This window comes from Physella acuta, unplaced genomic scaffold (assembly GCF_028476545.2).
Source record: "Physella acuta isolate Inbredline_101_S28 unplaced genomic scaffold, ASM2847654v3 ptg000441l, whole genome shotgun sequence".
Classification (NCBI taxonomy): domain Eukaryota; kingdom Metazoa; phylum Mollusca; class Gastropoda; family Physidae; genus Physella; species Physella acuta.
This window is the reverse complement of record NW_026731960.1, coordinates 1-12,355: the sequence shown is the minus strand read 5'-3', so window position 1 is coordinate 12,355 and position 12,355 is coordinate 1. Positions and strand designations below refer to the sequence as shown.

At 39.9% G+C, this 12,355-nt stretch overlaps 1 protein-coding gene across 4 annotated transcripts; it reads right to left on the bottom strand.

The window, feature by feature from the left end:
- Positions 1-2,173: 2,173 nt before the first annotated feature.
- On the bottom strand, positions 2,174-11,550 carry LOC131943094 (uncharacterized). Of its 4 annotated transcripts, none has more exons than XM_059303112.1 (11): positions 11,521-11,550; positions 10,741-10,929; positions 9,241-9,327; positions 6,750-6,838; positions 6,233-6,433; positions 4,780-4,897; positions 4,543-4,645; positions 3,313-3,825; positions 2,776-2,839; positions 2,549-2,661; positions 2,174-2,421 (listed from the first exon to the last, which is right to left on the bottom strand). In XM_059303112.1, exons 1-11 carry the CDS (start codon positions 11,542-11,544, stop codon positions 2,255-2,257), a joined length of 1,668 nt encoding a protein of 555 aa, XP_059159095.1. In that variant the 5' UTR covers positions 11,545-11,550; the 3' UTR covers positions 2,174-2,254. The 4 variants fall into 4 exon arrangements, with proteins under 4 accessions (XP_059159095.1, XP_059159096.1, XP_059159098.1 ...); XM_059303113.1 differs by having other exon boundaries at positions 2,610-2,661; XM_059303115.1 differs by lacking the exon at positions 6,233-6,433.
- Between the last annotated feature and the right edge of the window lie 805 nt (positions 11,551-12,355).

Below are 12,355 nucleotides of genomic sequence, written 5' to 3'. Positions count from 1 at the left end.
CGCCTCGGGCCTCACCGTGTTCGCTATGGCGCCTACGTTTACAGAGTTGACGCTACACTTTACTGCTTACACACTCCCTCATTCACACACTTGTTTTCACGCTCGCACACCACTTCCAAGGGGAGGCCACTCTCACACACACTGTACTCGTGCCTACACACCTTCGTATAGACATCTACGTCACAATACGCTATACTCCACCTATTCTTAGTGTTTTTATCTTGTTTAAAATTGTTTTTTTACAGTATAATAATTTTTTAGAATTATGATATCAAAATAACATAATTATTATGGAACTAGCGAGCCGCATGTTACCGACCCCTGACTTAGCGCCCTTTGCACTTCCCCTCAACGGGCCATTTATTAAGTTTTAATCATATTCAGGATCCCGTGGGAGAAGGATCTAAATTAGCGAACTATGTGTTATCATCCACCTACCATAGAAGAATGGACTTTATTTTTATTTTCTGTAATTTAAATATTACAATATTTTTGTAATTTACACATAGTCAAGTTTTCATTATTTTAAAAAGTGATATACAAATAAACTCTATTTTAAATTTAAAAAAAAACAAATATTTAACATTTACTATGCTAATAGAATAAAAAAAATAACAATAGTTTTTAACTTTTATTTTGTCTTACACGTAATTACAATTAGGACTTGATTCTAATTAGTCTCCCATTGCATTACTTATTTTTAAGGATATACATTGAAGTTTTAAAGTAATAGATTTACATTGTATTACCAAAGGTAGGAGGGATGGAAACTTTCTTTCAGTGTAGATTTTACGCAGATTAGACGGTGGTTAGCATTAAAAACGTCTTTTATGTTTATGTTAAAATCTTGTTTTTGTTTTTTTAAGATGTTTCTACCTCCTCCAGTTGAATTGTGGTTTCGAAACAACTGTTTTTAATTAAAATCAAAGTTAAGCATAGTGTTGTAGAGGCCAGTTAAAATAGCACCTTGCTTAATAGCTGAGATTGTCCACGATCGTAATTATTGTCATGGGCTTAACTCGTTTTTCTACATTTAATCCTCTAAGAAATCTCACAATAAGGGATCACGAATTTCTATATTAAAGCACCCTGAATATGATGTAGAATTAGTGTCTCATTAAGTTAACACTGCGTTTAAAAAGGAAACCAGCTCGTAAAATTTGATATTGCAATAGATAAAGATTGTAATTTATATAACATACCTATCTAATAGAGGAATTTAGCCCAAAGTTGTCTTCCTTGACTATAGTTTCTAAAGATTTAAATGGGAAGTAATGCAATGAAACTAAACGTAAATGGCAGCTTTAGTACAAATCGTGAGTTATCTCCCTCTACCCTTGTTTGTTACTTCTTACAACGTTTCAATATAATTTTTATATTTTAAAGAAATGCAAATTAAAAAGAAAATCATGACACGCAGATAAATTATAATAATAATAAAGCAAAAACAGTATACTAAAAGTCAAATACGAATTGATACATTTGGACCTATTTCAAGATATTGGACGCTCTAGGGAATCCTTGACAGACAGCAATGAGGAACTCAGGCTGGCACATATGTATGTCATGAGCACCTAAGGTTGGGTTTAAAACCTGATTTTCAATGGTTGGCTGTCAAACTTTGCTTGTGTGCTTTTAGCCTAATTTAAGTCTTAAAGAAAAATATAATAACCATAATAATAATTGAGTTGTAAACAAGAAAAATAGATTTTTTAAAAATTCCTACCATTTAAACATTTGGTAAAACAAATTTTCCACCATTCAGAGAATTTCGGTTCCATTTAACAGTGGTAATTCCCACCACCAAACTATCTCCTTAAAACAGTTCAACATTCTCATAATGTACGAGAAGATTTCCATCTACTGTTACAAACAACCCCTCCCGAAGAAAGTCTACCCCCTCCTCCCCCACGAAAATATCAAGTACCCCCCTTGTGAAAAGTCTGAAAGAAACACTGAATACAATGTTGTGTGGCTGTTAAACGAGCTGACTCAGTCGCCCTCCTTACGGCATGACAGCAGGACACAATTTCTCCATTCTTGGTTGCATCCATCTACCCAACGAGAGCTGAATTATGTACAATCTCAGGGTCTTGCATATAAGACAAGGAACATCACATGCGTTACGAAAACACTTGACTAAATAAAACAAAGCCTCGCTACAACGGTGAATACTAATATTTTAATAATTATGTAGGGCCTTTACTATTTATAGTCTGTTCTAAATTATTATGAAATCTGACAAAACAGTTTCTCATGTTTTTACCATAGAATCGACTACACTTTTACAAATGTAGCCAACGCAGAATCCAATAATAAACTTAAACAATTTCTTGAGTCTAGCTTGAACTCTGCCGCCACGATTTTCGTCATCGTTGACAACCAAATTATTTTGTGCAACCAGAAACAAAAGTCCGTACCCTGTAAAAATACAATAAATATAAATTTAAAAAAAACCTTAACAAAAAAAAACAACATCAGCAAAAATGTATTAGGACTAACAAACAGACCTGCCTATAAACAAATTAATTATTTACAGATATTTTACCCATAAGCTTCAAAGCAATAATAAGCCCTCCATAAAAGCGAATAGAGCGTAAGAGACTTACATTCTGTTGAAGGATCTCTTGTATCTGGACAACAACTTCACCAATACTAGGCCTGAGGAAATAAAACAATGTATGACATATCTTTACGGCTTAAAAAAAAATAATCCAATGGATATAATATGTTATGAATATGATCCAATGGATATAATATGTTATGAATACTTACAACTCTGCAGGCATCTTTTCCCACTGGGCACTGGTAGTATGGAGCAGGCAGAAACACACAGCAACTGTTGAAACGTAGTTTAGGCGGTTATCATTCTGTCATGCACGCACACTCATACATGCACGCATACACACAATATACATATATATATATATATATATATATATATACATATATATTATATATATATATATATATATATATATATATATATATATATATATATATATATATATATAATAACAAAAACACAAACACATAAGCAAAATCAACAACACAAACACTACGCAAGCACAAAAATAAACAACAACAAAACAGAAATAGAAACAAAAAGTCGAAAATGCAAACACAAAAGCAAACACAAATATAGATGCAAACACAAACGAAAACACAAAAGCAAACGTTACGCAAACACAAACAAACAAGAACACAAAAAAGGAAAACACAAACACAAGCGCAAACACAAATACAGACATAAACACAAACGCAAACCTAAAGACAAACGCAGTACTCCTTAACGATGTTGATGAAGCTCACCTGTAAGTGCCAGATATCCCAAACCTCGGCTGATGCCATACGTGCAGCCAGCCGATGAGTCCCTCTCCATCAAGGTGCCAGGCCTGATAGCTTCAGGCTGGTCCTCCTCTGGAACATCTTCATTCTCGCCGGCCTCTCCCTGCTCCTTCTCCCCTGCCTCTCCCTGCTCCTTCTCCCCGGCCTCTCCCTGCTCCTTCTCGCCGGCCTCTCCCTGCTCCTTCTCGCCGGCCTCTCCCTGCTCCTTCTCCCCTGCCTCTCCCTGCTCCTTCTCCCCGGCCTCTCCCTGCTCCTTCTCGCCGGCCTCTCCCTGCTCCTTCTCGCCGGCCTCTCCCTGCTCTTTCTCGCCGGCCTCTCCCTGCTCTTTCTCCCCGGCCTCTCCCTGCTCCTTCTCACCGGCCTCTCCCTGCTCCTTCTCGCCGGCCTCTCCCTGCTCCTTCTCCCCGGCCTCTCCCTGCTCTTTCTCGCTGGCCTCTCCCTGCTCCTTCTCCTCGTCCTTATCCTTGGTGCCTTCATCTGGAGCAAACGATGACAAACATACTTCATCACACAAGTTAGTTTTTGCATTTTAGTCAGCAAAGTAACAACGCTATTTAGCTTAAAGCTATAGTCTAGTGGCATTTAATTCTGGCTCTTGCCACTCTTTTCTTGTGATTAAATATACTCAGGCACGGTTACTCACTTGCCCTCACTTCTTTCTGGCTGACCCTTTGCCCCTCCGACATTACTGAACGCTTTCCCCAACCCAAGACTCTTGACCGCACACTTGCCCCCTGGTTTTAACACCTGACCACCTGTTATTTTAACATGACTGCTTATTTGCATCGTGACTAGTACTAATAGCCCCATATATGGATGTTTGGTTAAACTACAAGCCTCTTCCCCACCCCCACACAGTGTAGGATGAATGTGTTTCTTAGACTGCCCCTCACACTGTGGTATGTATTTGCGTTAGCCTAGGTTACATTAGCAACAAACGACAAAAACAAAAGGGGAAACAACCCTGGACCAGTTTCTTCCAGGCTTCTCATCGGGGGGGGGGGTCTACCGCCCCCCCCCCCCCCCCCCCCTGAACGAAATGGAATTTATATAGAAAATATATACATTTGACAGTATCCGCCCCCCAGAAATTGTTGTCGTCCCCCCCCCCCCCCCCCCGAAAATTGCAAGTGCACCCCCGGAGGAAAAGAAAGTCTAGAAGAAACACTGCCCTGGACCAAGTCAAGCACTGACCCTCAGGTTCTTTCATGTACTTCTTCATCAACTCATCCACCACCGCCTTCTCTCTCTCAGCCCGGGTCGCGTCCCAATCAGCTGGGGGGTTGGGAAATGACCCCTAGAAGAAAAAGGTTAGCAATAAATTGTCAGGTTAATTACATAGCTTGTACTTGTACTTTATTTAGAAGTTGCTTATACTTATCCTCCTATAGGCTACTTACAAACAGTTTATAATTATCCTCCTATACTTACAAATTGCTTGTACTTGCTGAGCCGTACTGGCACCTGTTCAATATATCTGGCCTTGGACGTGACCTTCAGGAAGTAGGCCTTGACCCGAGTCTCCCGGGGGTGGAGCCAGCACAACATTCTGTCAGCACAGAGAAACACTGACATAATTAATTTTAATTATCAACTAATCAGGTCATTAAACAAGGACAGTATTAACAAAACTTAATCAACTAATCAGGCCATTAAACACGGACAGCATTAACAAAATCAACTTATCAGGTAATTACACACGGACAGCAGTAACAAAATTTAGTCAGCACATGAAATCACATGGGACGGCGTGGCATAAGCGGTAGAGCGATAGGCTACTAACCCGAAAGTCTCGAATTCGAATCCGGGTCCAAGTCAGTAGCACGTCCCAAAGTCCACCCAGCTCTGATGGGTATTTAACACACGGTAAGGAAAGTAAATGCTGCGCAGAGTACTGACCACACCTTCCCTTCATATGCCGAGAAACAATCTTTAGGTCTAAAGAGAATTCTATACCTTTTTTTTTTACAATTTAATTTTTTACTATTTAATCAGTTTATCTGGTCTATTAATTTTTCATGACAAACATATTTGGCGGAAAAGCAAACGTGTTTAATCTATAATGCTGGATAATACACGATTGATGAGTGTTAAACCAGTGATATTTCACACTATAACCGTAAAGGCTAACTAACATCTTTTGAAGTATGAAGGCACGCAAACTTCAATGAATACAGAAGGAAAACTAAATTGGGCAGTGGAGGCAATAGCGTATTTTCTCTGCGTTTTTAATTCATGCTTGGTTGTTGGTCCTAGGAGAGATTTTTAAAATTAGTAGCAGGTTCAGGTGGTATTTCAGCAGCTAAAAATACATTTCGAAAATGTATTTTAAGTCATACCAGTTAATCACAGACGACATTTCTGTAATTGTAAATATTGATGCCAACTAATTGATACAGAAGGCATATTTGTAGCTCTAACTTTCAGGAACAGAAACCATACCTGCAGCTACAGAAGCCATACCTGCAGCTATAAAAGCCATACATGTAGCTGTAGAAGCCATACATGTAGCTATAGAAGCCATACCTGTAGCCACAGAAGCCATAACTGCAGCTATAGAAGCCATACCTGCAGCTTTCGAAGCTATACCTGCAGCTATAGAAGCCATACCTGCAGCTATAGAAGCCATACCTGTAGCCACAGAAGCCATAACTGCAGCTATAGAAGCCATACCTGCAGCTATAGAAGCCATACCTGTAGCCACAGAAGCCATAACTGCAGCTAATAGAAGCCATAACTGCAGCTATAGAAGCCATACCTGCAGCTATAGAAGCCATACCTGCAGCTATAGAAGCCATACCTGCAGCTATAGAAGCAACACCAGCAGCTACAGAAGCCATACCTACAGCTACAGAAGCAATACCTATAGCTATAGAAGCCATACCTATAGTGCCAGACGTCACTGAAGTATTGCTCATCCTGCTGCAGTGGTATCGGGGGATCGGCTCGGTACGGACGTATTCGAATACTGAGTATAAACTGCATCCTCTCTGACCAGAGTGCCGAGGTAACAAAGAGCAGCAGGCCGTCTGGACCGATCTGATTCAACTGTTTGCGGCCGATAAACGAACTACACAAGTCGATACTGTGGGGGAAAGTTTGAACTAGTTAGGTACTTCTTGATGTGTAAGAAGGGGGTATTATGGCGTAACACATAATGGGCGTTTCGGGGGGGGGGAGTATGTAAGGAATGATGGCTTGATTACTTTTTATTGTTGAAAGATATAAAAATGACGAGAAACGCGTTAAATATTAATATAATTAAATTTATGTTAGGGTAAGGTTTAGGTCTGAAGGGGTTGTTGTCGTGGAATGGGGTGGGATTGACGTGTTGGAGTGTGCCAATGTGTCTGTTCATAAAAAAAAAAACACCTGTCAGCTGACATGCTTGTGGTACTCACGGTCCGTCTTCCAGGGCATGGTCATTGACCTCCAGGATTTGTCTGTATGGAGTCTCCTCATCACATAGATCCAGGGGCGTTTTGTCTTCCTGTGAACAAGTGGTGCTGTAGGTTATGGCTTAATACAAGTGGTGCTGTAGGTTATGGCTTAATACAAGTGGTACTGTAGGTTATGGCTTAATACAAGCGGTACTGTAGGTTATGGCTTAATACAAGTGGTACTGTAGTTTATGGCTTAATACAAGTGGTACTGTAGGTTATGGCTAAATACAAGCGGTACTGTAGGTTATGGCTTAATACAAGTGGTACTGTAGTTTATGGCTTAATACAAGTGGTACTGTAGGTTATGGCTTAATACAAGTGGTACTGTAGGTTATGGGTTAATACAAGGGGTGCTGTGGGTTATGGCTAAATACAAGCGGTACTGTAGTTTATGGCTTAATACAAGTGGTACTGTAGGTTATGGCTTAATACAAGTGGTACTGTAGTTTATGGCTTAATACAAGTGGTACTGTAGTTTATGGCTTAATACAAGTGGTACTGTAGGTTATGGCTTAATACAAGTGGTGCTGTAGTTTATGGCTTAATACAAGTGGTGCTGTAGTTTATGGCTTAATACAAGTGGTGCTGTAGTTTATGAATTAATACAAGTGTTGCTGTAGTTTATGGCTTAATACAAGTGGTACTGTAGTTTATGAATTAATACAAGTGGTAATGTAGTTTATGAATTAATACAAGTGGTACTGTAGTTTATGGCTTAATACAAGTGGTGCTGTGGTTTTGAGGCTTAATACAAGTGGTGCTGTAGTTTATGGCTTAATACAAGTGTTGCTGTAGGTTATGGCTTAATACAAGTGTTGCTGTAGTTTATGAATTAATACAAGTGGTGCTGTAGTTTATGGCTTAATACAAGTGGTACTGTAGGTTATGGATTAATACAAGTGTTGCTGTAGTTTATGGCTTAATACAAGTGGTGCTGTAGTTTATGGCTTAATACAAGTGGTGCTGTAGTTTATGGCTTAATACAAGTGGTGCTGTAGTTTATGGCTTAATACAAGTGGTGCTGTAGTTTATGGCTTAATACAAGTGTTGCTGTAGTTTATGGCTTAATACAAGTGGTGCTGTAGGTTATGGCTTAATACAAGTGGTGCTGTAGTTTATGGCTTAATACAAGTGGTGCTGTAGGTTATGGCTTAATACAAGTGGTGCTGTGGTTTTGTGGCTAAATACAAGTGGTGCTGTAGTTTATGGCTTAATACAAGTGGTGCAATAGGTTATGGCTTAATACAAGTGGTGCTGTAGTTTTGTGGCTTAATACAAGTGGTGCTGTAGTTTATGGCTTAATACAAGTGGTGCAATAGGTTATGGCTTAATACAAGTGGTGCTGTAGTTTATGGCTTAATACAAGTGGTGCAATAGGTTATGGCTTAATACAAGTGGTGCAATAGGTTATGGCTTAATACAAGTGGTGCTGTAGTTTATGGCTTAATACAAGTGGTGCAATATGTTATGGCTTAATACAAGTGGTGCTGTAGTTTATGGCTTAATACAAGTGGTGCTGTGGTTTTGTGGCTAAATACAAGTGGTGCTGTAGTTTATGGCTTAATACAAGTGGTGCTGTAGTTTATGGCTTAATACAAGTGGTGCTGTAGGTTATGGCTTAATACAAGTGGTGCTGTAGTTTATGGCTTAATACAAGTGGTGCTGTGGTTTTGTGGCTTAATACAAGTGGTGCTGTAGTTTATGGCTTAACACAAGTGGTGCAATAGGTTATGGCTTAATACAAGTGGTGCTGTAGTTTTGTGGCTTAATACAAGTGGTGCTGTAGTTTATGGCTTAATACAAGTGGTGCAATAGGTTATGGCTTAATACAAGTGGTGCTGTAGTTTATGGCTTAATACAAGTGGTGCAATAGGTTATGGCTTAATACAAGTGGTGCAATAGGTTATGGCTTAATACAAGTGGTGCTGTAGTTTATGGCTTAATACAAGTGGTGCAATAGGTTATGGCTTAATACAAGTGGTGCTGTAGTTTATGGCTTAATACAAGTGGTGCTGTGGTTTTGTGGCTAAATACAAGTGGTGCTGTAGTTTATGGCTTAATACAAGTGGTGCTGTAGTTTATGGCTTAATACAAGTGGTGCTGTAGGTTATGGCTTAATACAAGTGGTGCTGTAGTTTATGGCTTAATACAAGTGGTGCTGTGGTTTTGTGGCTTAATACAAGTGGTGCTGTAGTTTATGGCTTAACACAAGTGGTACAATCTGATACTTTGGTGCCTAAGACAAAACATTTAAATCATAACAAAGTATTTCATGGCGAAAATGCCTGAGGTGACGTAACCTTTGTATAGCTAAAATATGCATTTAACTCTAACCCTTTAAAACACGAGTTGAACCCTGACCTTTTAAAACACGAGTTGAACTCCGGCGGCCTTTAAAAACACGAATTGAACTCTATTTTTAAACCTAGACCACTAGTTGAACTCTAACCTTGTTCTTTGGGTGAGCATCCGCCCCAGCATAGACGACCTTGACATGCTTCCCTCGGACAGCAAAGTGAAGCGGTGTCCAGCCGTGCTGGGGAGGTCAAGGTCAGAGTTAAAAATAACAAATACCTATTTTATTAGTAGCAATTTTTTTAAAGACTTCCAGTCTAGCATCAAGACCCTCAAGTCTAGCATCATGATACTTTAGTCTAGCATCAAGATCCTCTAGTAATAGTTACAAGATCCTCAAAAGATTCTTTAGTCGACCATTAAGATCCTCTAGTCTATCACCACTATCCTCTAGTATAGCAACAAGATGCTCTAGTCCAGCAACAAGATCCTGTCAAGATCCTCTAACCCCAAATAGTCACCGAGTCGTGGACATTAACCGAACTGTCAGATGAACTCGATGTACGGCTCTTTAGACTGTATATGTAGTTGTAATTGTTAACTAAACAAGCTATTTCAGGTGAACTCAATGTACGGCTCTTTAGACTGTATATGTAGCTGTTTATTGTAAACTAAACAAGCTATTTCAGTTTGACTCGATGTTAGAACTGCTCTAGTATGGGAGAAGAGGGAGCTCGCGGGGTTGTTTTAGAGAGATGCAACCGGTAGTGGTCACTTTGTGGTCATTTGAATTTCAAAGGACGCAGTGGAATGTGTACACGTGAGTTGAAGGGAGTATGGTTCATACCAGTGTCTAACTCTGCTACAATAATGTAATCTTCTTTAAAAAGAGGTGCTAGGTTTGTTTTTTGTTTACTTTCCGCTAATAGCACTTACTTAATCGTATGCAAATTGTATCCCGTACCAAACCAAAAACCCTAAGTCATACCAAAACCCTATCCATGATCCTGACCCTAAAATTAAAACAACAGCACTACTAAAAATCTATAACAGTCGTGCTTTGGGAAGAATCTATTGGCAGACACAGGAGGAGTACTCCAACCAGGGTGAACAGCTTTGTAAGCAGAGTTTCTTCCAGGCATCTCTTCGGGGGGGCGAAGCCCCCCCCCCCCCCCCCCCCCCCCGAACGAAATGAAATTTATATAATTTATATAGAAAATATATACTTTTAACTGTGTCCGCCCCCGCGAAGAAAGTCTACCGCCCCCCCCCCCCCCGAAAATTTCAAGTGCCCCCCCCCCCCGGAGAAAAAAGTCTGGAAGAAACACTGTTTGTAAGCAAACGATAGAGCCACCAGGAGATAGCACACGAAAAAAAAAACGTGTACTCGGTTACAAAAAAAAAAAAATATTATAAAAAGTATTATGTTTACACTGATCTAGTAATAAGATTTCCGTCCTGTCGTGTGAGGGAGGAAGTAAGGGAGTGAAGCGAGGGAAAGAGGTTGAAAAAAGTTAGGGATAAAGTTAGGGAGGGGGAGATTCGAGGGGGCGAGGGGAGGGAGAGGATACTCGAGGATGAGATTAAGCGAGGGAGGGGGAGGGAGGGTGAAACAGTTTGAGCACGATCAGTTGGGTACGGCTAATCGACTTACAAGATCCTTGAGCTTGAGTAAGGCCTCTGGTTTGTCCAGGTAGGTCATGATGGCCTTGACCACTTCCGTCTTGCCCTCGCTGATGGCATCAAAGAGCTGCGACTCTCCAAGACCTGACAGTACTATGGCGGGAGGGATGGGGGTGGGGGGGAATGCCAGTGGGGTCTGGGATGGGATCTTCAACGCCGACTGTAAGAAGACAAAAACAAACGGATCTCTAACAAATAAACATGGCGGTATGTTTTAAAAATTAAAGTTCGTCCTTCAGACCCAAAGATCCATAGGACAGATGAAGTAGAGTTGAATTCTTCCTTAACAAGGGAGTATTAAGGGATAATGTGATCAACACCCAACTTTTTTTACTCCCCTAATGTGAGTCACGTATGCATCAGAGTTCAGAGTGAGGTGGACTCAAGCGAAGATCCGAAACTGAGACCTTCTGGTTAGCGCTCTACAACCCGACCACGTAAGTACGTCTGTAAAATATAATCTTCTCGAATCTTCTATAATTCATTCCAATAGTCTTGGTGAGTCTTCTATAAATGACGCCATCTTTTTTACCATTCCATATCTCCTCCTACAAGACCCGACAAGGCCCAAACAAAATGGACTCTACAAACTTGGTTGACGCATTTCTTCTTCTTCTGTTCTATTTCAGGCATTGCTTGCTGCAAAGCTTTTGGTAAAATAATGTACCCTTAGATTGTAATCTACATTTTTTGTCGGGGTTGGGATTAGGATTACGATTTTTAGGCTAAAGGGAAGCATAGAAATCATTACCTTTGTTAGTTTTGTTGCAGACATCTTAACCAGTCGTTTGGTTTAGGAGTTTAGGTACATCGCGCGTCGTTTAGTCACGGTGTTATTTTGTGCACACATGAACGAAATCGGTAAATTCCGTTCTTTTTTTGGGGTGTTTTAATAATACCCTGTGTAAAATATGTTCTATTATTTCAGTTTTTTCTTTAAATTAAAGATGACTCCTGTTTCGAGGGTGGAACTTCCCTTCCGTGTAGCCTACTGAGTCGATTTATTTCTAACTTGAAACTTAGGTTGGGTTCCGATGACACTGTAAAAATACAATTTGCATTGCGATCTTTAAGTGGATCCACGGGTCACCGAAAGGTCAATAAATAATAAAAATATCGATTTTCCGATTATCGTATTTGGCATTAATTATTTTGTAAATTGTTTTTCGACGTTTGTTTTTAATGAATATATCGTTTTTACATTGAAAATATGGTTGAAAGGGGTGGGGGTAATCATTTTCCTTAAAAATTTCACAAAAATCGGTAGATTTCCTGCGTTTATAAGTTTGGATTACACGATACCATAATATCATGTTTGGTATCGTCGGAAAGCTACGCATTTCTTCTAACGGAATTTCCCGGCCAAAACTAGATCTAATAATAATCAATGACCTAAAAAGTCTTCATTCACACAGTCCCATCTGTGCGCTGATTGGCTAATCCGTTGTTAGTAAACAATTCTGAGTATTTTGATTGGTCACTGACCGCCATCCTGCCTCGTGTTTACACTACCCCAGACAACAATGTATTGCGCGCATGTCGATTCAAGGCATCGAAACCCTTTGTTTTGTTTCAAGACTGACTGC

Excerpts from the sequence above, each read along its gene's own strand:
- LOC131943094 (XM_059303112.1), bottom strand. The coding sequence starts at position 11,544 with ATGTCTGCAACAAAACTAACAAAG. Across the intron at positions 3,826-4,542 it reads GTACATGAAAGAACCTGAGG|ATGAAGGCACCAAGGATAAG; the intron begins GTCAGTGCTTGA and ends CGTTTGCTCCAG. Across the intron at positions 2,662-2,775 it reads GAAAAGATGCCTGCAGAGTT|GCCTAGTATTGGTGAAGTTG; the intron begins GTAAGTATTCAT and ends TTATTTCCTCAG.